We start from the raw sequence: 24,513 nt of genomic DNA on the forward strand, positions 1-24,513 counted from the left end.
TCTCCCCCCGGGGCCCGGGAGGCGGAGGCCTCGGCTGCCGGCCCCCGGGGGACATTTTGTGCCGGGCCCGTGCCCGCCACCCCCGCGGCGGGGGCGCGGGGGCCGGGAGACGGGAGCCGCCGCTCGGGGGCCGGGCAGCCCGCGGCGGGGAGGGAGGGAGGGGCGGGGCGGGCTCGGCTCCGTCACGGCGCGCGGGGCCGGCGGGGCACAACGGGCGCCCTCAGCGCGGGGAGCGGCGGCGGCGCTCGGCGGCAGGTTCCCGCGGCCGGCGAGGGCAGATGGCGGCCGCGCTTCTCTTCTACCTGCTGCTCCTGCCGGGGCTGGCCGGCGCCTTCAACCTGGACACGGACAACGTGATCAGCCGGCGCGGGGAGCCGGGCAGCCTCTTCGGCTTCTCCCTCGCCATGCACCGGCAGCTGCAGCCGCAGGAGAAACGGCTGTAAGTGCTCTCGCGTCCCGAGCCGGCCGCGGGGAACCTCCTCCCTTCCTCCGCCGGGAAACTTCCCCCGGCGACGGGCCGGGGTGCGGGGCCGCCGGCCCGCACCTGGAAGCGGGGCCGAAGGGGGGAGTCCCTCGGAGGGACGGGGGGCGGCACCTGCCGCGGCCCGCGGGGTGCTGCGGCGCCGCAGGCCGCCCGCAGGCAGCGGAGCGGCGGGGACGTGCCGGGGAGCGAGGTGCCGCCCCGCCCGCCCCGGTGGCCTGCGGGGAGCGGGGGCGGCGAGCGACAGCCCCCCGTTGGGAAACCTTCCCGCCGCAGCGCCCTCCTGCGCGGGCCCCGCCGGCCGCGGCTGTGCCCGCGGGGCCCGGGCGGAGCGGGGCGTCGGCGGGCTGGAGCCCAGGGCGGGCTCCGGGGCCACTGCCGACCTGCTCCGCCCGTGCCCCGGCGCTGCGGGTGCCTGTGCGGGCTCTGGGGTTGGTTCTCCCTGTGCGGACCCGGCCTCGGGTAGCGCAGGGGCGGCTGCTCAAGACGGAACCTGCCCGGGAGCGCAGGTGGGAGGTGGCACAAGGAAGTCGCGAAAAATAAATCGGTGTTGGTGGCGTATGGGTGAAAGCTAGGAACTTCTTTTGAGAAGCTCAGAAAGCAAAGTAAGGCTCCTTTGTACGTCTTCAGGATTCTTGCCGCTTCGTGACTGTATCTGAGCAGTACCTGACCCCACCCTATCCAGCAGTACTGGATGGAGTGTCTCTTGTGTAAGATACTGTCATTAAATAAATGTTGCTTCCCAAAATATTTAGTTTTAATTCAAGGGGAGACAAGCCTGTAATCCATACAGAGTTAATGGGAGAAGGAAGCTGGAAAGAAACCGTGTGCTTCATAGTTAGCTGCTAAACTTACTTAAATGTCCTGTGGGCCCATTTTGCTCATGCTTGCATTCTGTGCAATTTCATTGAAATTACAGTGTGTAAGGGAGGATAAATCACAAATACCCACGTCCTTTCTTCCATCTAGTAGACAAAATGACCCATGTTATCCTGAAGAATGAAATACAAATCTGCGGGCTCCTTTTCAGAGGCATTGATCTTAATTCTTCACAGGATTACTCTTGCATTGGTCTTGTTTTAGTTGTACTAAGCAGTGCCTGAAGCTTGTTAGTTTCCCATTGTATTGTTAATACTGGATGAGCCAGTGTGTCAGAATATGCAGAGACAGAAAGCCAATTACTGAGAAGTCAGTAGAAACACAAGAGCAGTCACAGTATTCAAGCTAGTCTGTAATATTTGGCTGAAATGCTTCAGAGATTATTAGCATGAAAGTTCTGTATTGTACGTATAGTAAGTGCTTCCTCAGGCAATCCAAGTCTGGGACAGAGCAGAGCCAGATGCCTTAACATGGCTCTCTGAATCTAGGCTTTCTTGAGAAGCAAGGGTCTCTAATAGGGACAAAACCAGGCTAGGGAAACTGCATTTTATGGTGATGTGCACTTCTGAGGCATCTTGGCCATTTAAAAAAATCTATTAATGAATTTTAGCATAAAGATTGAGTGCTACCCTGGGTAGCTACTGGGTAATACTCTTGGAATGAAACCGTTTATGTCACATGGTGATGTTATAGTCACATTGAGCATCTTTTTTCCATCTGTAAGAGTAGTAGTGTGTGGCTGTAAGAGAACAAGACATTAAACATGCTGAACTATCTTTCATAGGGACAGAGGCACGTTTAGCTTGCTTTGTGTAAATTCTGTCTTACAAAACAAATCAGAGTTTTGGTGGGGAAACCTGGAGCCTCCCACGTTAGGCTGCATATTTATATCAGATAAAAATGAGCAGTGTTGAACTAAACCCAAATGGTTCATGTGGCCTGTTCCATGGAAAGCACGTGCAGCTTCTAAATAGCTTGACTCTTTATAGGTAGAACAGATGGGTTCTGCTGTCCAGATACTTGGTGAAGGTGGAAAGTTATGGGAATGCAGGTCATACTGAGGTCTCCTACTGTGAAACAAGTATGTCTAATGCCTGTATGCTGCCCATTATCTGTAACAGCAGGAATTTTAGTAGTTTGTTCTCAGGGGTGCAATACCTCTTAATTCCTAACTGCATTTTGGTCTGTGTCTTACCTCCACTGCAAAAGTGGTTTTATGTGCAGCTATCTCTTAGTCAGAAGTATTTATTTTACCCCTTATTCTCGAATGGTTGCTAACTTCAAAGCTCAGTTATGGTTTGAGCGTTAACACTGTAAGTAGTTGCTAAAAATACACAAATCCCATTTCATCATTGAAACTTAATTAAAAGTGACATCTCATCTGGCAAGGACCCCCATTACAAAGAAACCTGCCAACCAGAGGACCCCCTGCCCCTCGGATTTTACAATTAGAAGTGGATTGTAACAGGCGTGCAAGATCAGTCAATCCTTAGAAAAACAAGCAAATGAGAGAAGGTGAAATATATTAATTCTGCTCAAGGGCTGTTTAAGTCTGTGGCTTGGAGCAAGGCTTGGTAAAACAAACTAAATGATGTGTAATTTTTCTCTTGCCTCACTTAAGTGGTTCTTAAGTGAAATGGTTCCCTCTTCCTCATACCGGATAATTTAGTGTTAAGCATTGTGAAAATCTTATATAAAGATGAGGGTGGAGAATGTCTAGAAAGTGTGACAAATAAAGGTACAGCTGAAATAGCCTTTGACTAAACATGGTATTTGCTTTTGATCACCTATTTTCTTAGTCACAGGATACCGCGGATTGCGTATGAGCTTTGAATGGCAGTCTTTTCATTTACCAGTGTTAGCTATGAAAGCCCTGTTTGCTAATGAGGAATTACTTGACTCCCAACAATATGGGTAGATGACTGTTCAGCTGCTTTGACTTTAGTTACAAATGGTACTGAGTATAAGGCTGTGGACTAGTAACAGGATTTTGGTTTTCTTTGTGACTATCTTTCTGTGAGAAAAGTTTGAAAGTTTGTCAGTTGGAGGAGAAAAACTTTATTAATTCACAGTGACTGAAAATGGACAGCTAATGGCATGTGGGTGTGAAAGACAGCTGAACACAATCTTAATGTGTATCAGGGGAGCATTGACATTGGAGGTACTACAGGTAGCCTGCCCCAATTTCTGTGTCCAGTTCTGATTCATTGTCAAGCACAGTGAATCAGTTAGCAGAAAAGGCTAGAGAGTGGAACTTGTTGCCCTGTATAAGATTGTTCTGTTTTTAATCTGTCAATATGATGAAAATAAGGGGTTCTGGTTCTGTGAGGGGCTGGTGACACAACAGCAGTATATTTTGTCTGCAAACAGGAAGAAAGTTGGCAACTTGGAGGGGCCTGAGACTCAGGGCCAGTGTAGCTATAGGAATAATGTGGTTAAAATTTAAGTAGTCCTGTGATGGAGAACATGAGTGTATCTAGCATCTGTAAATGGGGACGACACTTGCTATATCTATATTAGCTATTATATATTCTAAACATGTTACTATTATAATAAATATGTTATTACAACCTACTTATTATATATATAGTGAGTGCAGTCACATGTATAATTTTATATGTATAGAATATATATAAAAATGATATGTATGTATACATATTCCATGTAAGTTGCCCAGCAGGTCTGTTCCAGTCCTTACTGATTGTAATTCACAATGATTTAAGCAAATACCTTGAATTAGAACAGAAGCTCCAAGAATACCTATATTTGTGTATTACTTTAACACCAGAATTATTTGCAAGTATTTTCAGTAGAAGTATGCAGCTGAATTCATGTAGGGTTATTGTTTCTAAGGCAAAAAAAGGATGAGGTGGTAGTTATCAACATTCAGGATCTTCTCATCAGCTGGAAAGCTGTGTGGTAGAAAGCTGTGGATAGGCACTTTATGTCAAGATTGCACTGACCATTAGCAGCGACGAAGTCCTAAAAATTGCACTATCTTACTGAAATTTTTACTTGTGACAGGTTTTGCTGATACTGCATATCTGTGCTGTGAGCTGTTATATACATAACAAAGTTGCCTTAGGTCAGCAGGGCTGTACTGCTGCAGTGCATCCTCAGTGTTATTTAGCCAGTACTTCTGTGTTGACTGAGGGCTTGTGCTCACAGACACTTTGCTCCAGCAACAAAAGAGCTGGATTATGCTGGTCTGCAGTGAAAAATAACAATTTTTGCTTGCAGAGGTGGTGTACAGTAATTCAAGCTTTAGATGTACTGAATTAATGGCAGTGTACATTTACATCTCCAGGATTTAAATGCTTTAATAATGCTGGTCTTTAGTGCTGTTTTCAATTTTAAAAAAAATTTTTTTTTTTTTTTTTCAAAGACTGTGTCCTTACTGTCTCTCATTGCACTTAGTATTTTTGAGTGTGTCTCTGTTTTTGTCTATGCAAGCTATTCTTGGATAACCTGCTTAGCATGCTTGATTACTTCTTAAATTTGTGATAGTAGAGGAGTTTGTTTGTATTTGAGATAGATGTCCTGTGACAAAGATCAGGATAAAATGAAGTTGGGGAGGAGGAGGGAATAGTAGTTTAAGAGTTCTCCTGTAGTGGTGAGGGAAAGATTTTTAAAAAGATCCATTGTGAGTGAAATAAATGAGAAGAGAAATTTACATTGCAGAAGGGGGAAAGAATGTGGAATTGCTGTAGGTGGAGTTAAACGGCAGAAGGCAAACTTTTTCCCAGGGATAAATTTGAGTTGTGCTGTGGGTTATCTGTGTCAGAGACACAGCTGACAGGTTTACAGATCAGGTATTCAAAAGGTTGGAAACTGTCTTATAATAGTCAGCATCTGACTCCCATTCTTGCAGTTGAAAAAAAAGAGGTCAACATAATTTTTTTTGTTGTTGGTTTCTTTTGTTTTCCTCAAAGGAGCCGGAAAGAGTTGTGCACTTAGTCCTGCAGAACTCTACTAAGGCAAGAAGGATGAAATGGAGCATTGAGCTGATACACAGGAGGACATTGCACTAGTGTAACCACTTGCATAAATGTAGAAAAAGAGCAGACCCTGCAAGGCACTAAAGAAGTCACAGGTCATTCAGCAAAAATGTGCTTTCACCAGGACAGTTTAGTGCAGGTGGCTCTAAAAAGGCTGTGTCAGGAAAGATATGCTAGAGTACAGTCCTTCGCTGTTAGCTGTGTGAGTTCACAGGTTCAGCTTCACTGTAGCATTAACTGGTGTGGCAGACGATCGTAGTGTAAAGCGAGCCTTCCCACACAGTAAGTGGCAAACCTCTTATCCCAGTCCTCCATCCCCTCGAGGAACTTGTTTTTCAAGAGGTGATAGAGTTTTCAGATAGTGTTTTTTTTCTGTGGTCACCTGTAAGTGCATAAGAATCTTAAGTAACCCTGTGGTAGATGTGTTCTTCTTATGCTGGTGTTATTAAAAATTAACAAAATTCATTGCTGTGCTAGAGGGAGCTTTCTATGAGTAAGGACTGTAGCACATGCCTTTTGTCAGCAGTGATGGTAAATGGCCTTAGGGGCAGACTCCAGCTTTGAGAAACAGCCTAGGCTATCAGCTTCAAGTACGGATCATAAAATTGTTATGCTCTTACCGGAAGATGCTTGTACCTGATACAACTCCTTAGTTTCATAGCTTTTTGTTTTTACCTATTCTGAGGCTGATTGATGAAGCAGTTTCTAATGCAAGAAGTACCATGTCTTTGGTGGAGTTGCTAGAGCGTAACATTTACAGGGTAGAGGTGATGACATGTTTAGAAGCATTTTGGCGTATGCTTTCTTATTTTTAAGTGTTTCAATAGATGTGAGTGGAAATTTGTGGAGGCACAAATTCCTCTCTCTTCAGGCTCTTTGTTTGGAAAGAGAAGGGTGTTCTGTAAGCTGTTATTCTGTGTAAAACGTGGACCTGCCAAGTCATTCCAAGAGCATAAAAATATAAGTGAAGGCTCAATTAACCGAAATTGCTTTAAGTTCCTTTGGTCCAAGTCTGTTGTACCCATCCATTTCTAAAAGGATGGAATTTATACCAAGTAGTTTTTATTAAATAATACTAGGTTATATGTCAGCCCTGATGAACACAGCATATGCTGGCCCAGCGAGCTGTATTGCAGCTAAAGTATTAGACATGTCTCAGAAACAGGTGGAAAACTTAATCTTGCATCCTTTAAAACTAGCAAGGTTAAAATAGTGTAACTGGAACAGAATAACACAATGCAGGCAAGGACAGACCTTGGTCTCAGGAAGGAGGAGAAAGGCTTTTCTCTTTAGTAAAGTGAATGAAAACTAATGAACTGCACAAAACATGAGTTAAAGACAAAGGAAACCCATTCCCCTTGACAAGTTGTGTTCTTGAGCAGGGGCTGTGGGTCCCGACAACTCTGCTTAATGATACCTGAAGACTGGGCAGAGACATGTTGGGAGGAAGGCTAACAGTTGGAAAGACCAGCAGCTATTCTCTTGCTTTTCAGGCAAAGCTGATGTAGACACATACGGATGGACAAGGTAGATGTGTCTGTGTGCATGTCTGACAAAGTCTTCAGTGAAACAGTCTGCGAGACACTCCATTGTGAAAAGGAGTTGTAGTCCTTAACAGGGTTTGCTTTAAATGTTGGTGGGGAGAAGTCATCCTCTCAGTCTGATACTCAGTTTGGTTTGAGAACTGTAGTTATAAGTTGGATGAGTTAAAATGTGTTTGAGGAGCATAAACACCGTTTAAAACCTGAGGTGGGAGTGACCTGGAGAAACAGTTTTTTCTGTAGTTCCCTTCATGCAGTGAGAGGCAGGGTACTGACTGGGGTGTGTGTGTTGTGTCGATGCTCTGCCCTGGTTCTTAGCTGTGTGTGCTGGAGCTGGGCCGAAGAATCAAGGCTCTCTGTGGTGCTGGCATCATGAAAGCTTCAGCTAGCAGACAGCTGCGTGATGCTCATTGCTGTCCCTATCTTAAGGCGCTCTTTACACTTAAAATGTGCCCCCATCAGCTACAGAAGGGTAGAAAGTGAGGGAGACAGAGAGAATATTGATCAAGATGCAGGGGTGTAGAGTGAACCATTCAAGCATCTGAAGGATGTATCATGCACAACACAAGGCGTGCTTTCAGTGTGCTGCTCTGTTCCAAAGCAGGAGGGTTTGGAACAGCTGTGCCAGGATTTCCTCTGCAACAAGGACATTAAAGGGAGCACTGTATCTTTACATTATCTATGAGCTGGAATCTTAAGATTTAGCATTTTTATTAGAGGACATAGTTTTCCTTTGCTTTTTGTTTTCATTTTCCAAATTTTCTGAGGTCTCGAGAGCAGCAAAGAGCTTTCGGAGAGATATGAACAGAGAGATGAGGTGTACTAGTAGTATTGGGCACAGAGGCATGGCTGTGTCAGAATTATTATTGGAAGATATGCTACACTTTCTGTATCAATTTCACTCTTGTGCTGGCTACCTTGATAGTGAGTAAGACTCTTTAAGATGGCATATATTTAAAGAATAAACTGCAAGGCAACCCTACCATCAGGTATGGATCAATCTTCATCCAGATGTGGAGTTTCATGTACTGCATTGTCTGCTGTTTACCTGTGTAAAGAGTCCTGATTAATCCTTTTTTTTGTTACAATCTAGTAGAAAAATGTCTGGTACCGTGCCAGGAATAATATAGTTTGTGTTGTGTTTTCAGGAATATGGCTGACTGCATCAGTCTGCACCTGGACTGTTTGATGGGTCCGATCTGTAACTGTACAAGACAAACGTAAATCTTTGTAGTATGAATGTCAAATTAAGTGTTTTCATTTAATGAAACATTTTTTATTTAAGTTTGTGAGAAGTCTCTTTACTATTGACTGTCCTTTAATAAATATTCTGTGGTTGTGTAGTTTACTTAATCCAAAAATCTCTATGTAATTTATAGTGATATTATTTCTTTAAAACAGGAATGAAAAGGAGCACAAAATCACTGTCATGGTGCTTGGTAAAATGAACACAGTTTTCTGTGCTAGTGTATGTTACTAATGGTGCTAATGTTAATTTGTAAATAACAAAAACTTTTGCAGAAGCAGGACAGGTAGGTTGGCTTCTCATAAATGTTTTTTCTTAAAGGATAGCAAGCAGAGAAGTTTACTGATCTAATTTGTTGCTATCTGGATTCATCACAAAATAAAACAGAACATTTCCCAAATTAGTGTATTGGGTTGCCTAGTATGTTACAGCAGTAAATTGTTCACCAGTCAGCACAGGACATTCTTTTCTCCTCTGTTAAACTACCCGAAGCCATTTCTGTGTGCGCCAGGGCAACTGTCAGTTTTGTAAGGAATGCAATCTGGTAAGTTTTCATAGGAGATACCTCATTCATTTCAGAAGAATTGCTGTTTAAAATCAGCTCTTCTTTAAATGTTTCAGGACCAGCTTGGGGCTGGATGAATCATTCTAGCCGTAACTGTAAAAATGCTGTGTTTTGGGGACATACTCTGCAGATGGACAAGACTGAGATTAGGCTATTGGGTAAATGGCTATTTCAAAACAAGTAAACAAAAATCCATATGATTGAATGGGCGGATGGTGGTCTGTACTCTGAAATATTAGCTGGAAAATGAACACCTCCTAGTGGTATTTAGCAAGGGTAGCTACAGTAAGAGGCACAGGAAAATTTGAAGAAAGTGGTATACAGAAAGGTCTGGAAAACATAGAATAATCATTTTTTTAGCATTGGATATACTTAATTGAGGTATATACATAAATGAATTAAGCAAGTTGCTGCTTTTAAAGTAATGGCAGAGGAATATAGCCTAGAAAAGCAAACGTCAACGTGGAAAAAACAGTCTCACTTCCATTTTTAAGGGAATTATTCAGTATATTAAAAATACATGAGCCAAACCGTAGGTTATTAAAGCTTCTTTAGCAACTTTAATATAAAATGTATTGTAATCTTGGTAAAATTAATTTCCCTTGGGTTTAAGGTATCATAAGTATCATATTTTCTAAGATAATTTTGAGAATTTTTTAACTGTTGCTTTGGAAATGAGAATTTCAGTTATGTTGGTTTAGTTTAAAGAGTAGGCCAGATGTATTCTGCTGTGAAGTACCTGAGATTAGAATTTTTTTTTTTTTTTAAATCAAAATGATAGTAAAAGGGAAAAAGTACTGTTTCTTGCATTGTGATTTTAGGAGCATTTGCTAGTATGGACTGACCATTTTTGGCTCTGTTGGAGCATTGGCTGTTTTTCTTGTTTCCTCTTACAGAACTGCATCTAAAAATATGTCATTTCCTATTATTGATTTCCTTTTAGCAGTTGTACTAATGTGGGTGAGGATGTTTTGACTGTGTTTGGAAGGGAGAAGGTCTGCGGGATCACGAACAAAAGCAAGAGGGGTTCATGGGATGCTCCCTGTGTAGATGCTGTCTGTAGCATAAAAATGTACTTGAGTCCCACCAGGGTGACACGTACAGATCCTGCACTGGATTTCACTGTCAGCTAGAGAGCTGCTAGGTTACTATTCAGCTGTATTCTTTGCATTTGTTTTCTACTTGCAGTGAGTTTGGAGATTTTTTAAAGAAACAAGGAACAGAAAATAGGAATGATCAGCACAGTTGTCGAGTTTGCTGTGATAGATAGTGTCCATAGGAATGGTAGACTTTCTTACAGAGACTAAGTGTTGTTTCCTTTTTAGTGAAGATGAAAGACAGTTTTTCAAATAGAGCAAAATGTGCTACCTGTTTCAGCTGGCATTGTTACCCTCCTAAAAAAAAAAGCAGGTCTATAAAGTATATCTTTAAAAAACAAAGCAAAATGAGATTGCAGATATGCTGGGAACGACTCATCCCTGTAGTGCCTGAGGTTGTTTGCTCAGCAGCACATGTGTGGGTCAAAGGCCTGAGGGAAACTCATGTTTATCCTGGAAGTGCTCAAAAGTGGCAACCAGCTGTTGCTGATAGCAAGCATGTTATCGTCCTGTGTAGCTGAATTTTCTGCGTCCTTCTTTTCTCATAGCTCTTTTCACGTACTTGTAAGAGAATTATAGATTGGTTAGCCTTGCACTTTGTCATTGATGGTGCTGAACCTGCATAGTGGTTGGATATGCTGGCTTTTTAGACTTTAGTAATGTCTAGCAGTGTGTCTGAAAAGAGATCATGGCTCATATTTAATTATCCATGCCTGTTTAGTGTGAAATAAACTTTAAGTGGGAAATCACATTATTTTCTTGGCCAAAAATGCTAAAATAAACTTGGTATATTTTTTCTTATAGAGCCAACTCCTGCAGCTGCTATTACAAATATGGCATAACTATACAAGTCCCTATAAACTTTTCATCCACTCAGCTTATTTTTCTGCTAGAGAAACGTTTGATAATTATGTAGTGTGGCCCCAGAATGTTTCTGAAGAGGTAGGTTTCTTCTGTCTTGCCAGCCAAGCCATATTCCTGCATATAGTGGAAGAATGCTTTTGTTGTTGTCAGATCAGATCCAGTCTTAGTAATAGTTGCAATACTGTTTGCACAACTTTCAGACTACAGGAACGTAGGGTGTTAAAAATACTTGAAACGAATAATTAATTCCAGGTTCTGCTCCAGTGAGAATATAGGGAGTGGTGAAAGATGGAAAAAAAGTATGTGTGAGAGGAGGCATGTAAAAATTAAGCATGTGTGTGTGCATGTGGAGGGGGAGCAGTATATAGCGGAAGAGAATGCAGTGGGTTTCTTGGCATAGTCTCAAATATAAGTTATTTTGAAAACAGAAAAATCTTGTTCTTGGGTTTTGCAAGCTCACTGAAATTCTCAGAGTTTGTACATTCCTACTCATAGTAAAATATAATTGCTTCTTCCATAAAATTGTATGTCGAGAAGTTACTTGCGATCATATGATTTATTTCTGTTGATCTATTTGATCAGTGTTTCAGTATTTGCATGAAACATAAAAAAAGGCTGCTTAAGTGTCCCAACTGCATGGGCATTTATATGATTTGGTTCTCCTACAAAAATACCTTATTGGAGCGACATTCTTTCAACTGATTTGAATGCCTATGTTCTCAGTTAATTTGAAGGAGTGGTGGGACTATGTGTCAGTACATGTACCCAGTGACACATCTGTTTTTGTCATTACGTTCATGGCTTGAATAAAAGCCTTATGCAAACTGTGGATCCTGTTACAGGCTTTTAACCCAGGGCTATGGTGGTTTTAAGACTTTTAGAATAATTTGAACTGTGCTTTTGTATGCAAGTGACTTGTGGCTGTGGAAGTGTGTGTTTGATTGCTATTTGTGTGCTCGTTACTGGAAACGTTTATTAAGGATTATGTATCAGGAAGGTACATGCCTTTTCTACAAATGCAGAGTTCTTTAGGTGGCTCCTGCAGGGTGCCTCTCTGTGGTGCCATGGGCTTATGTTGGCAGCTTGGAGGGCACAGCTTAGTTCAGGGTGCCAGTGTTGGTCTGGTGTGGGTAAAATTCCCAGCGGGGCTCTTGTTGGTAAGTTTTAGCTGAATGTGATGAATTTCTTCTGTTCAGACAGTAAATCTCCCAAAGTCCCATATTACCATTTGTGTTGTTGTATATCTAGTGCAGGAGGTTTCCACCTGTCTTGTTTTTTCCCCTACAATTCAGAGGGAGAAGGTGGTAAGTCTGGAAAAGAAGGAACAGGAGTCTCATAAATTGGATGTACGGGTAAAGGAACGATGGACTGGGTTAGCTTGGGCAGCAGTCGCTCTTCAAATACTGCAGGGCTGTGGGATTTGTTGCCGTAGCATGCTCTATTGCCCATTGATCCTGTTGTGAAATGTCCATCCCTCTTACTGTACTTCTTTCATGCCTTTTAATGGTTTAGTTATGGTAACAAATGAAACTGATGTACTTTAGTCAGTGAAGGAAATAGAGAAACGACATTTCAACCCAAATATTTGTTTTGTGCTGTATTAAAACTCCTGCAGTTTCTTTTAAAATGGCTTTTGGCATGTTGATGAACACTATATGCCTGTTGTGGTTGTTACCTCTCTAACAAGTGTTGTCTTCAAATACCGACTGGGAGCACTGAGCTTTCAGTTTTCTTTTTTTAGGGGACGGGGGAAGAAAGTCTGAGCGAGTTTCTATATTTTGATTGCTTTCATGTTTGTTTGCTAAAACATGTACCTAGTAGATGATGTGATACTCATTTCATTTTTCAGGAACATCAAATGCAAATGGCATGTGTAGTGGGGGGGTACAAAGACAAGCCCTGCAAATGTGAGGAAGTTTAAACGAGAATTTGGAGGTTTTTCTATGGCATGCATGACGAGCAGCCCAGGTGCAGGAGACAGAATTCCTGATTTCTGTCATGCGCTTGCTTACTTAAGCCTGCAGAGTGAGCATGTCCACAAAACACTGATCACAGCACTAACTCAGCAGTTTATATAGTAGTGTCAGCAGCTGCCTCTTTACAGGCTGTTTTGCCAGAGGAGCTGGGGCAGCGATGGGCCAGGGCCCTGGTGCATGGGGGCTGTTGGCATGAGAGCGAGGTTGTGATGTGGGGACGGACAATTCCCTCTTTCTGTGCCTGCAGGTAGCTGGGGACTGCTGGGTCACCCCCACGTCATTGCAGCCGCCTTTGCTCACTTGTCCTGCTGCTGTTGGGACCTGCACCTTCGTGCACCGTCGCTGCCTGCAGTGGGGAGCAGCTGGGTTGCACCCAGCGGACTCTGGTGGGACTCGCGTGGTTTCAGTGAGCCTGGTGCAGACAAGGCGGCTGTGGGCAGCGGCTGGGCTGGGCCGGCTAGGGCCTCCACTAACAAGTTTGTTTCTTGAAATGGTGCTCTTGTCACTTCTTGAGTTAAACCCCATATTGTTATAAGAGGATTTAATGGAGTAACAGGCACTGCCGTGTTAGAAAATCTGAGTGAAAATCCCTTTAACATTATTTCTTCCATAAGTTTATCATTGATTAATTATAAAACTGTCTAATACATGTTTTACAGTATCACTTCATGCTCAGGTCTGTTCCTGGCACGGGTGTTGTTCTTTCTTTTAAATCTGAAGGAATGTTTAGCTTGTAAGGGAGAAAATAAAGACTGTAAGTATTATACAGATTTCACTTGCTGTTTAACAATATCAAAGATGCAAGGTATCTCCTGGTTAAAGCCAGAGTGGTGTCTGAAATGGAAAACTATTTTGAAACATGACTTTGGAGAAGACTCTACTGTTTCTTGTAAGAAAAATGCTTTCTACCAATGAAAATTGGATCTACAAAACCTATTTCAAATCCATACAGGCTGGGCGCTGGACTATGAGGGGAAAGGGTTTATTTTTCCATGTGACTTTCAGAAAGTCAATAGTAAGTGGCCTTTCCAGAACAACAAGTATCTTTGTAGTTCCAGTTTTGCTTTGTATTAGCTTGCTTTTGTCCTTATGCTGCTTTCAGCTTCTTTTCCCAGCCTGTATCATAATCTTCCTAAAAATGGCTAAATGAATAAAATGAAAATCGCAGTCCTTCAATTGCCAAGCCTCCAGGCACCAGAGATTAATAGTGTACTTGGCCATGGCTGGGCGCTGCTGGTTGGAAAATGTAACTGTGGAGTAGCAGATTAGGAGAATCATCAGTCACTTAAAATAGCTGTTAGTAACAGGCTGGCAGTGATGGGTATCTCTGTAAAAAGCATCACAAACAAGTTCCCTGTTGACATAGTTATGGGCTATATTTTGCTGGGAGGGGGTTTTTTTGGAGGAGCCCAGTTCCTGTTAGCAGCCCAGGTGGATGGGGGTACGATCTCTGTGTGCTCATTGGTGTGTGGTACTCCTGTCCTGTGACTTGTTTCTGTTGCGAGAAGCCAAATCCAGGCACAAAGTATAGGTGGTGACACCAGTATTCCAACACAGCTTCTGTCCCATTGACCAACTTTAGTTATGTTGAAACACTGTAGGGGTTAAGATGTTCCCATCTTCCCCTTTCATCAAGTTTAAAAACTGTTGAGACCAAACCAGTGCAGAGGAATGAAAATACAGCTCCAATGGAGGGCTCTAGATGTCCATGTTGAGATCAGGGGTCTCTGCCTGTTGAGTTTAAACATTTGATAGAAAACTAGTGACTGTGACTAGCGATTTGATGGTAAAGTTTAATCTAAATAGGGTTTAGTGGTAGTACTCCAATTTCTTCATTTTGTTCAGTCCACTCTTTGCAAGCAAGTACCAGGAGTGTGAGAGGAAAAGGATGCAGGAGTCTATGTGTCTAGTCAGGGATGGAAGAAATTTCATAGCATTTAGCTTCATCACTTTTCAGATTTGGCCCCTTTGTGTGTGTGGAGTCTTTCTGAAAACACATTGCAGTACAGAGTCTGCAGCGACAGCATTGTTATATGAGAACAGCGACCCCTTAAATTGGACATTTGTGCTCAATGAAGGTCGCAAAATTGGAAATTACTTACACCACTGACTATTTTATTCTGCCTATATGTGGAAATGGGTAATGGTTTGTTACCCAGGAAACACTTTCAGTTATTTCTACTCCAGTCTGATAAAGCTCAGAGCTGCCACTACTGATGCATTGCTGTTACTTTTAAAGAAAGGACGGCAAAGTGGTGCTGTAGTTGGGGTAGAAGATACCATGGAAGAGGAAAGAATTGGAGGAACGAAGGAAGCTTTATGAGATAGCAGAGTGTCTGAGCTCAGTGCAGACTGTGGTATTTTTTTGTATTTGTTTGAATCAAGATATAATTTACGCAATGGAGGCCTCTTTCTTTGAACGGATTTGCTTTCAAAAAAATGTTGAAGATGTTCTCCCTCCTTTGACTTGATTTGTGTAAGTGTTTATTCCAAAACAGAACTGTGATGAATCGCTGATAATTTTTCTTCTCTGAAGTATGTTGTTGAAATCGTATGTTGTCCTTAGTTCCAGGCTGTGAGGAAAAGAATTTCACTGTGGAGTGAGGGAATACTTCCAGGAGCTTGGAGGTTTTCTGGATTTCTTTTGATACAGTTTTCTCATCTTAACTCCAGCTTTTTCTTGGAAGGGACCAGGGTAGTTTCATGAGCTATATTGGAGGGAGGTCAGATAGCTGTGAGCAGGAGCTACTCTCACTTGTTTTCGCTAGCTGATGAGAAGCCACAGCCACCTACTAAACTTCTCAGAAATTACCAACAAAAGCAGGGAGAGTTTTACCCTCTGCGCTCTACTTACTGCTTAATGTTCTATAATATCTGTTAAGTGAGTGTTAAGCTGTTTCTGGTGTATTTTGCTTTGGATTTTAGTAACTCTTTTGGGCTACTTTTGATTAAATTTAGCTGCAGCCTTTCTTTCTGATGTTCGCACAGCTGTTCTTGCTCAGTAGAGGTCAACAGCAGTCGACAAACTGAGGCCTGGTGCCTGCCTGACTGTGCACAGTCAGCTCCCACTGCCTTTCAGTTCTTGGAAATGTGTGGGTTTATAAAGCATGTTTTCTATACACGGTTATCCAAAGGTCTGGTCCGGATCTAGATCAAGTCAGTAAGATGTCTTGATGCCTTTTCTGAGGCTTGAGTAGTGCTCAGCATAACTGATGAGATGGAGGTTTTTTTGCCTCCGCTGTTGCGTTCAGGTGTAATGTAATATTGCAGTAAGGTAGGGTGGGTGTAGCTATGCCCTAGGGTTACGCGAAGGGATGTGGTGCTACACTGGCCCCTCTCTTGAGAGAGGGGGCTCATCCTTGTCCCTGTTGTTGTACGTTGTGGCTGCACCTCATATGTGCAGGTACAGCTGGGTTCACTGGCATCTGTGCAATGCAGGCACGATCCACCTGAGCCAAAATTGTGTCTCAGTGAGATCAATTAGTTAAACTGGCATTACATGCCAATCCTGGAGCTCTAATCCTATAGGATTATCTCAAGTTTGGCCATGAATCCAGGGTTGTAAGGGAGTAAATCTGTCCCTGGAAGCCAGCAGATGCTCATAATTGGCAGTGGGATTTCAGTCATTATCACCTATCTCCAAGAAGTAATTGAGAGAAAGCAATAATTAATCTAATTCTAACCAAAAGAGCATCAGGACTGATTTATTTGGTTTGAAATTAGAATTTTAGTTTGAAATTGGAAGGCACGTGTTTTAATTATGGGGTATAACTGGAACTAAAGAGCATTGTAGTTTTGTGCCGGGTATGAGAGAATTCAGATTTTTTTTTTTCCAATATTGTCACTTGACAGACACTTATTTTAATCTACAGAAATGTAATGTAATGAACTATTAATAGAAGTTAATTTAAAACCTGTGCAGTCTGATCAGCTCAGGGAAAACCTAATCATTTTATAGTATATATTTAAGCAAGGTGAACGGGGAAAAATCAGGATTCAAGTAGTATGAAGCAAATAATGTTGCAATTTACATGAGGAATAGTAATTTTTTTTTGTCCGACTCATATGGTAAACAGTAGGTAACTAAGTCATCATAACTCAAATCCTAAAAAGCTATGGCTCCAACAGGAACTCATGCTCAGACATGTTTATGTTCAGTATACCGTATGGCTGAGCTGTTCTCTGCATAGTAATAAGGCAAACCTGCCATGGGATAGAAAATCAGTAAAATGTCCCCATGGAGTGTCTGGGGTTTTCATCTCTTACTCTGCAGTCTTGACATTGGAGTGTTATTTTGATGTCTAGATAGGGATTCTGGAGCCTGACTTTGAACATTCAGACCTGAATTAAAAAGTAGTGACTGTAGCCCTCGTACATGTTCAGGGAGAAGTCTCAGTAAATAAAATGAATTGTACTGTGATCATGGATGGAGAGAAATGAAGAACCTATTTTTGTTGGTCTTAGTTTGCAGAGGAAGTTCTTTGGTTTTAATCTTAGTGTTTCATCTACCAATATAGGGAGATAGCGGTAGCTAGGAGAGCACCTACTCACACCCCCTTTCCTTTTCCCTTTTGCAGAAAGAGGTATTGCTTGCCACTGAGAAAACTAAAATGGAACATGCATAGCTGCAGAAAAACCCAACTCATTTTTGTCATAATGAGCTCAAACTTGATTAAAATTCTTCTGTTAAAACATAGCCGAGTAAGTAGCCATACAGTAGTGACTGGAATGTGTCCTCAGACTGGATGGACTCTGAGCATGTAGCACGGCTCAGTGTACTAGCTGATTCATTTGGACTGCTGCAGTTGTGCTGAAATTCACACTGGTGCATGGTCCATGACATACTTCCTTAGTTTCATGCACACTTTTATTTTTAAATTAAGTAATTTGGCTTCTGTAACGGAATTCTGATTTTTCAAGCATACCTCTTGAACAGTAGGCAAGGTGAACAGCAGCTCTGTTGATCACAAGTTACAGTGTGCTTGACAAGGGATTTTTATGTTTTGCTCGATTTATTCAGCCAAAGATTAGATGCACATGACTCTCACGTTCCTAGTAAAGTTGATAATTCTCATAATGTTTATAGTCCTCATCATCTCTAGTAAAGTGTCTTGCAGAACCTGGAAGCACAGGTTTAGTCGTCTTTGCTGTGGTCTTTGGGGCAGATGAGTAGTGAAGAAGTACAAAGGAGTTATGCCACTTTTTAGTGGGTCTTTGACTGCTACTTGAAAATACATTTCAGGATTTACCATAGTATCTACTTGAACTGATCTAATCCTTTGCAAGTGCCTGTTCATACTGTGTGCTGCTATTGAACTGTGCTGTGAATAAAGACTTCCAGTGATGTACCTAAGAGGAGTCAAGATTTTTGTGTTTGATGATCCTTGAAGACTAGTGACAGGCTTCCTGACAGCAGTTCTTTGTGGTCTGGAGGATTTCAAATAAGTCTGCTTTGAAATACTTTGTTTACAGTGGAAAATAACTTTGGCAGAATTAGGCAAAAGTAACATGCAAGATTTGGACGAGGGTTTTGGGCACTGGGAAAAATCTAAGGTCGCCTGTCTCCTTTGAGATCACGTTGGATTGGCTTTTTTCTTTTTCTTAAGAAGGCTGAACAGTTGCGGTTTTCCTCTGTTGATCTTAACAGGTGTGTTTGAGATGCCATTGAATGTTTGGGCCAGTTTATATCATCTTTCTACTTTAGCTTCTGTTGGCTATGCTGTTTATTGCCTGGTATCTCAGTAGGTCATCCCTCTGGCTTAAGTGTCATCAGGGTCATGGCCACATCATGGTATGTTGTAAAAGGTATCATTTAGCTAGGGAGAGGATATAGTCCAGCTATTCCATAGAAAAGAACAGGGTCATAATTTTCTTGAGCTAGCCCCACTGCTGTCAGTAGTATGTAGATGGGTGAATTAAACCAGATTAAGTATTTCAAATCTGGAAGCTTTTAGTTGTCTTCACAATGTTGAAACAAAAGGTTTCTGATCAAATTTCTGTAAGTGGAATTCAATACATCATTTTTACCCCCCGAGCTTTAAATGAAAAAGTAGAAATAATAAAAATTTCTAAAAGTTAGGAAATCAGTGCCTCTACTTTCTTAAATCTATGGTTGTTAATGTTAAAAAAGAAAAATTAAAAATTTCGTCTGTCTTTCCCTGGGGCGTAACAGAACTGAGGAGAAAATGTATCTATTCCCACATTAGGAATAGCTCAGAAACAGATGCTTTGCAAAAGAAATAGGTTAGGAGATTACAGTTAAATGCACTGTTGCCAAAATTAGAAAATGAAGTTATTAATGGCCCTTCTAAAAGCGTGGTTGTTTAGATTACAAACTCTTGTGATGACTGCTACATTTCTGAAAAAAATCTTTGAAAAAGATGCCAGACATATGTAGGGGGAAGAGAAGGAAATGCTTTAAATCAAACCCCAGCCACACTGTGTGTTTTAATTTTATATGTGTATCAGTCAAAAGCAAATATTTTACCTGAAGGCTTCACCATTCAGGGGGGTTGCCTTCATTAGGGCAAATTGTGGATTGTGGTAGAATTTATTTCTACAAAAGTGGTGAAAAACTTGGCTGTGTCAGAATACAGATGTAATTTTCTGTTTTTAAAAAAGTGTGTTTTCTCATAATATATCAATTTCGTGTCTCATTGCTTTAGTGCCATAGAATAAATGTTTTCTTAAGAAATTGTGTATTGATCTTAACTGATTCAGTCTTAAATGTTTGATATGAATAAAAGTGAGTCTTGTTTTTATTTAGAAAAGCATTCTGAGGGGCAGCAGTTTGCTTTGTCCCACTGCTGCTATGAAGCATGCGGAAAAGCTTTTCTCTTGAGCAAAACTCTGTAACTGAAGCCTTAAAGGGGGTCTGAGTTCCTCTTGAGCCTTGCGGATCCAACCATAGTCCCAGCTTTGCCCTCCTTGACAGTGTAATGTCAGGGATCTCTTCTCTCAAATGTTTTGTACCAGGGTCAGGAAACACATGGAGTCTGGTTCAGCATCCATCCGTCCATCCATCGTACCTGCTGTGTTGCACTGATCCACATGCTGTTCTCTTATCTGCATTTTTTCAGCTGAACAGGATGTTTCTTCCACAAACTATTGCATACTGGTTGTTACTGGTTTCAGTTAGCTGCTTGAGAGAGGCAGCTGTGCTTCGTATGTGACACTTCAAAAAAACATAGATGATGTAAGAATTTTTTTGACTGAAACCCCTTATTTTGCAAGTAAATGTATCTACTGGTGGTTCTGTGATAATACTCATGGGTAACGGTTGACACAGGAAAAAAACTTGCTTTATTCAGTTTTTTAAATAAGAGTCTTCACGTTTGTTTGCCAGAAACAGTGGCCAAGGAAGGCTTGTTAGAATGGCCCTTTTCTAGGAGAAATCAGCCCTTTGTGGGAATGGCCTGTTCCTGATGAGAGATTTGTTAGAGAAGAACATTTTCAGCTTCAAAATGGAGTATCTGGCCAAAGGAGTGGAGACGGGGAGTTGCATGTTTGCACAGAGCTTGGAATAGTTCAGTGAACACTTGCTTGGACCAGGAGGGATCTTGCTTTGCTTCATGGGTCAGAGATATTAAGGTGCCTGTAAATTCGGCTGAGCAGTGGCATAGGACTGGCGTAAAACTAGAAGACAGCCTGACAGCACTTGTGTTCACTGTTTTGGGGGGTTTGTGGTCATTTTAGTAAGAATACTTTTCCCACCCTTACCAACCGGTTCTGGTAAGGCAAAAAATAACCCACTTGACTCCCTGGTAGAAGGATGTTCTTTGCAAAACTGCCAGACACGAACTTTTTTTTTATTTTATCAACCACTCTGTGAACATTGCAACAATAATAACAGTAATAACAATACATCTGCTGGTTTGCAGGTCCAATAATTACAGAACTGTTACTGCTTTACAGCTCTGCCCCCCAACCCCCTCGTTTTTTTTTAAGGAACAGTGCTGTAATGTAGCTTTTCATCTATCTTCAAATGTTTGCACGTCAAACCTCTAGCAACATGATGGAAACACTTCCTGATTCTGTTGCCTTCCTCTTTTCTAATATTCGCTCTACAGATCCCTTGAAGTTATTTCTCTTTCCCTGCAGATTGCTGGTTGGAGCTCCTCGAGAAAAGGCCTTTCCATCCCAGCAAGCCAACAGAACAGGAGGGCTGTACAGCTGTGACATTGCATCTCCAAATACACGCTGCACACGTGTCATATTTGATGAGGAGAGTAAGTTCTTCAGTGTTTTTATTCTGGATTGAAACAGTTGTCTGATTTTTCTTATTTGATGGGGTCCTTTCTAGAGGCAGTGTTATCAGAGAGTTGCTTCTACGGATTTATACTTAGCTTTTTTTGCATCAGAACAAGTTGTAACTTAATTGCTAAGATATCATGGGATGCTTAAATCTTGGCCAATTTGGATGTTCTTACTCTTTCACAGATTGATGTGACATGAAGTAATAGGGTAGAAGTGTTTAATAAAATGGGTGTTGTCAGTGATAAAATGTACAGCACTGCCACCTGCAGACTGTCTCATGTACTGCATGAAGTGCCTGTCCTGATGGACTTCTAAAAAAAAAAAAAAGAAAAAAGTGGTTAATTTCATATTTGAAGCTATATTGTGATACTCTGCAGCTGACCCGAAGATGGAGAGTAAAGAAGACCAATGGATGGGTGTAACTGTCCAAAGTCAAGGGCCAGGAGGAAATGTGGTGGTAAGTCTAAAGGACTAACTTCCAAAAAAAATTTTGGGTCTACGGTAAATGTTCTGAATAGTCTGTGTTTCTTTGCAGCTCCCTGAAAGGTAACTTCCCTGTGTTTACTGCTGTGATTTATTGTAAGGACAGACCTGAATTTATCTTCCTATTGTAAAAGCTTTATTTTTCTAACTGGGAGTTAGCCTTCCTTTATAACCTTTGTAACAATCTAAGATGGACAGTTCATTTTCAGGGTGTCCACTTTTTTTTTGGTTGTTGTTATGATTTACACATTGTTTCTTTTAAATACCACTGGCTACAGAAATAGGGAAAAATAGTGTGATAAGATTGTAAAAGTAGCAGGCTATCATCAGCCTGTTTGCCAAGATGATCAGCCTCCTTTTAACTTTCATCAGGGACTTCAGTTGATTTGCTCCTATGAATTAATAATGCCACTGCACTGCAATAAGACTACTAGCTATTCTTCATTTTATAAGATAAAGAGAGAAAAAGCTTTTAGGAGTTACCAGAGGATGTTACTTTTTTAGCTCTTTCTCAGTTAAATAAACCTCTCATGGTGCTACGTCGTAAAATGGGTGTGCACTGGAGCTTCCCCATCTAATTATATTTTTGCAGGTTAATGTCACCGCTTCTCAATTAGAGGCAGGTGACTTCAGGGTTTGCATCTGGAGTTATTTGAGGATATAAAGGTGGTAATAACTTGATTCAGTCTGCCTCAGATCCCGGTGGGGGGAAGAGTAGATGGGGAAGGAGTCCTGCTCATTGCATAATTAATCATCAACTAATGTTGTATTTTCTGAGAAGGAACTTCTCTTTGTAAGTGGTAACTGGGAAATGCACTTATTAGCTGAGGTGTGGGCGGCCTGAAGGTCACTGTGTGGCAGGGCAGTACTGCAGTGCTCTGAGCGTGGAGCAGCTGGGTGTTGGCTTAATGTTTAAGCCTCGACAGGAACTACGGAAAAGGTATGTCAGCTGAGAAACCTGGCTTGCTTGTGCTCTTCACAAGCCTGCTACGTCTGGTCCTTCAAAAACCACTGCTGGCAAAGGGGTTTGATTGTCCCACCTCTTTTTACAGTGGCTTGGTGGTTACGTCACTTAATCCAGTGGCTGTTCATTCTTTGTGTTAAATATTTGGTTAGAATTCTGTTCGCAGGTGAACAGTTTAAAAGGGTAAGGAACAGGTTGTGCTCAATGCTGCTGCTCTGTCCCAGTCGCAGTTAACCTGTAAGCGGAACATCTGACGTAGGAACAGCTTCCCTCCCCTTCACCGGAAAAGTTTTCAGCCTCTGCTTTGTGGCACTTTTCTGGAAGGGGCGAGTTCTGAATAGTCAGTCTCAGGTAGATGGTGGCTGAACCAGCTTCTCATGTCCTGCACTAGCATGTGAGTCATTTAACTCTGACAGCTGCGGGGAAACAGCCACTTCTTTCTTTATGAGAGATGGTGTGGTTCTCTCCTCGTTTCTTGAGAGGTATCAGGGAAGGCTTTGGGGCTAAAATCCCCCAGAAAAAAGGGATTTAACCCTGCGGCCTTCCTTGACCATGAAGATGGTTGCTCTGACTTGCATCTATAGATGCCCAGCTTTTCCTAAACATTGCCCATAGGGAACAAGGGACTCTCTCTGTATTGCAACATGGATGTATCCACAAGGTGACTAACTTACAGCATTGCTAGCACGAAGTATTGCTAAAGGAGGCCAGCCTTCTTTGGTGACTTGCATGCAAAGACACAAAAAAGCATCATTTACTGTTTCTTCTGTCTTGCAGACATGTGCACATCGCTATGAGAAGAGGCAGTATGTAAACACAGTGCAGGAAACCCGGGATATCATTGGAAGGTGCTATGTGCTGAGCCAGGATCTCACTATTAAGGATGATATGGATAACGGAGTATGGAGTTTTTGTGATGGTCGTTTAAGAGGCCATGAGAAGTTTGGTTCCTGTCAGCAAGGTGTTGCCGCTACTTTTACTAGAGACTATCATTATATTGTGTTTGGTGCCCCAGGCACTTACAATTGGAAAGGTATGACTTGGCTTCCTTCCGATTTCCTCTGAGGTTGCTCACAAGGGCTGCATCCCAAGTTTTTTTGTTGTTTTTTTTTTTTTTTTTTTGAGGGGGGAGTGAATAATGGGAACCTAATGATTTTTACCCTGTTTATGCTTCTGTATCAGAAGTGTTTAGAGAAGCTCCTTTAAATATCTTTGAGGGGGTATTTATGAATGGATAATGAAACTCTGCACATACATACAGCAACTTTTTCCCCTATTAGTCTTAATCTTATGGTGGGATTGAGTGCTTGCTTTGAGACTTCCATACTGGAACAAATTACTAAATTATTTTAAAGTTACTTGACCAACCTTTTTTCCTGCATTTGAGCAAACATTAGATAGCTGCACTGAGATCTTTGCTTATCCTGCAGTATCTCCACTTTGTTCTTTGTGAAGCCTGTGGAAAGTAATACTTCCTAAATTAAATACTGGAGGATTACAGGAAGATAACTGAACAGAGCAATACTACATGTATTCATACCTAAATCCATGAATACACATGTAAAATTCTGTGGATAATATATCTGACTAAGAGCCAAGTAGTCTATATCATCTAGGAGATATTCCAAAACTTAAGGGAAAAAAACCCACAGATTTTCTGTTAGTCTATACTGAGAAGCATCTAAATTGTCAGCTCTGTCTCTTATTTTCCCTGTCACACTTCATTACACCAACAGCTGTAAATACTTCCCTCTTTAGAACATCTGATCCCCCAACCATTACATTTTTTCCCCTCGCACACCTGTGCCTGCCGTAGGAACCATGCAAAATCTTCGAGTTAAGCTCTGGCACAAGGTGTACTTTAGTGCAAACTTAATCTTTCACGTATCTGCCAACAAAATCTGACCAAGCTGAAACAGCATATTGAATTCAGACACTGTTTTACTTTAATTGCAGAGAAGTGCTATTACAGTATATCAGTCATAAGAGTACTCTTCTGTATCATGGGAAAACATGGTTTTGCTTGCCAAGACGTTAAATATCCCCGTTGATAAAAGGGAAGCACACATTTTATCAAACAACAGCTCTTTTCCCCTTAAATAATGTTTTCTAAATATATCACTAGTGTTTGTCATAGATGAACAGTATTTTTTATTATTATTT

The 24,513-nt window shown here is 41.7% G+C and overlaps 1 protein-coding gene across 3 annotated transcripts in view; it reads left to right on the forward strand.

The window, feature by feature from the left end:
* Positions 1-203: 203 nt before the first annotated feature.
* Positions 204-24,513, forward strand: part of ITGA6 (integrin subunit alpha 6) — a 45,403-nt gene continuing 21,093 nt past the window's right edge. For all 3 annotated transcript variants that reach the window (XM_042783898.1, XM_032989667.2, XM_032989668.2), the window contains exons 1-4: positions 204-439; positions 20,748-20,875; positions 21,281-21,360; positions 23,128-23,383. In XM_042783898.1, the coding sequence (XP_042639832.1) occupies positions 279-439; positions 20,748-20,875; positions 21,281-21,360; positions 23,128-23,383 (625 nt within the window). In that variant the 5' untranslated portion in view covers positions 204-278. The remainder of the gene's footprint in view (positions 440-20,747; positions 20,876-21,280; positions 21,361-23,127; positions 23,384-24,513) is intronic.

The sequence above is a fragment of the Tyto alba genome, unplaced genomic scaffold, assembly GCF_018691265.1.
Source record: "Tyto alba isolate M040663 unplaced genomic scaffold, T.alba_DEE_v4.0 Super-Scaffold_7, whole genome shotgun sequence".
Lineage (NCBI taxonomy): Eukaryota > Metazoa > Chordata > Aves > Strigiformes > Tytonidae > Tyto > Tyto alba.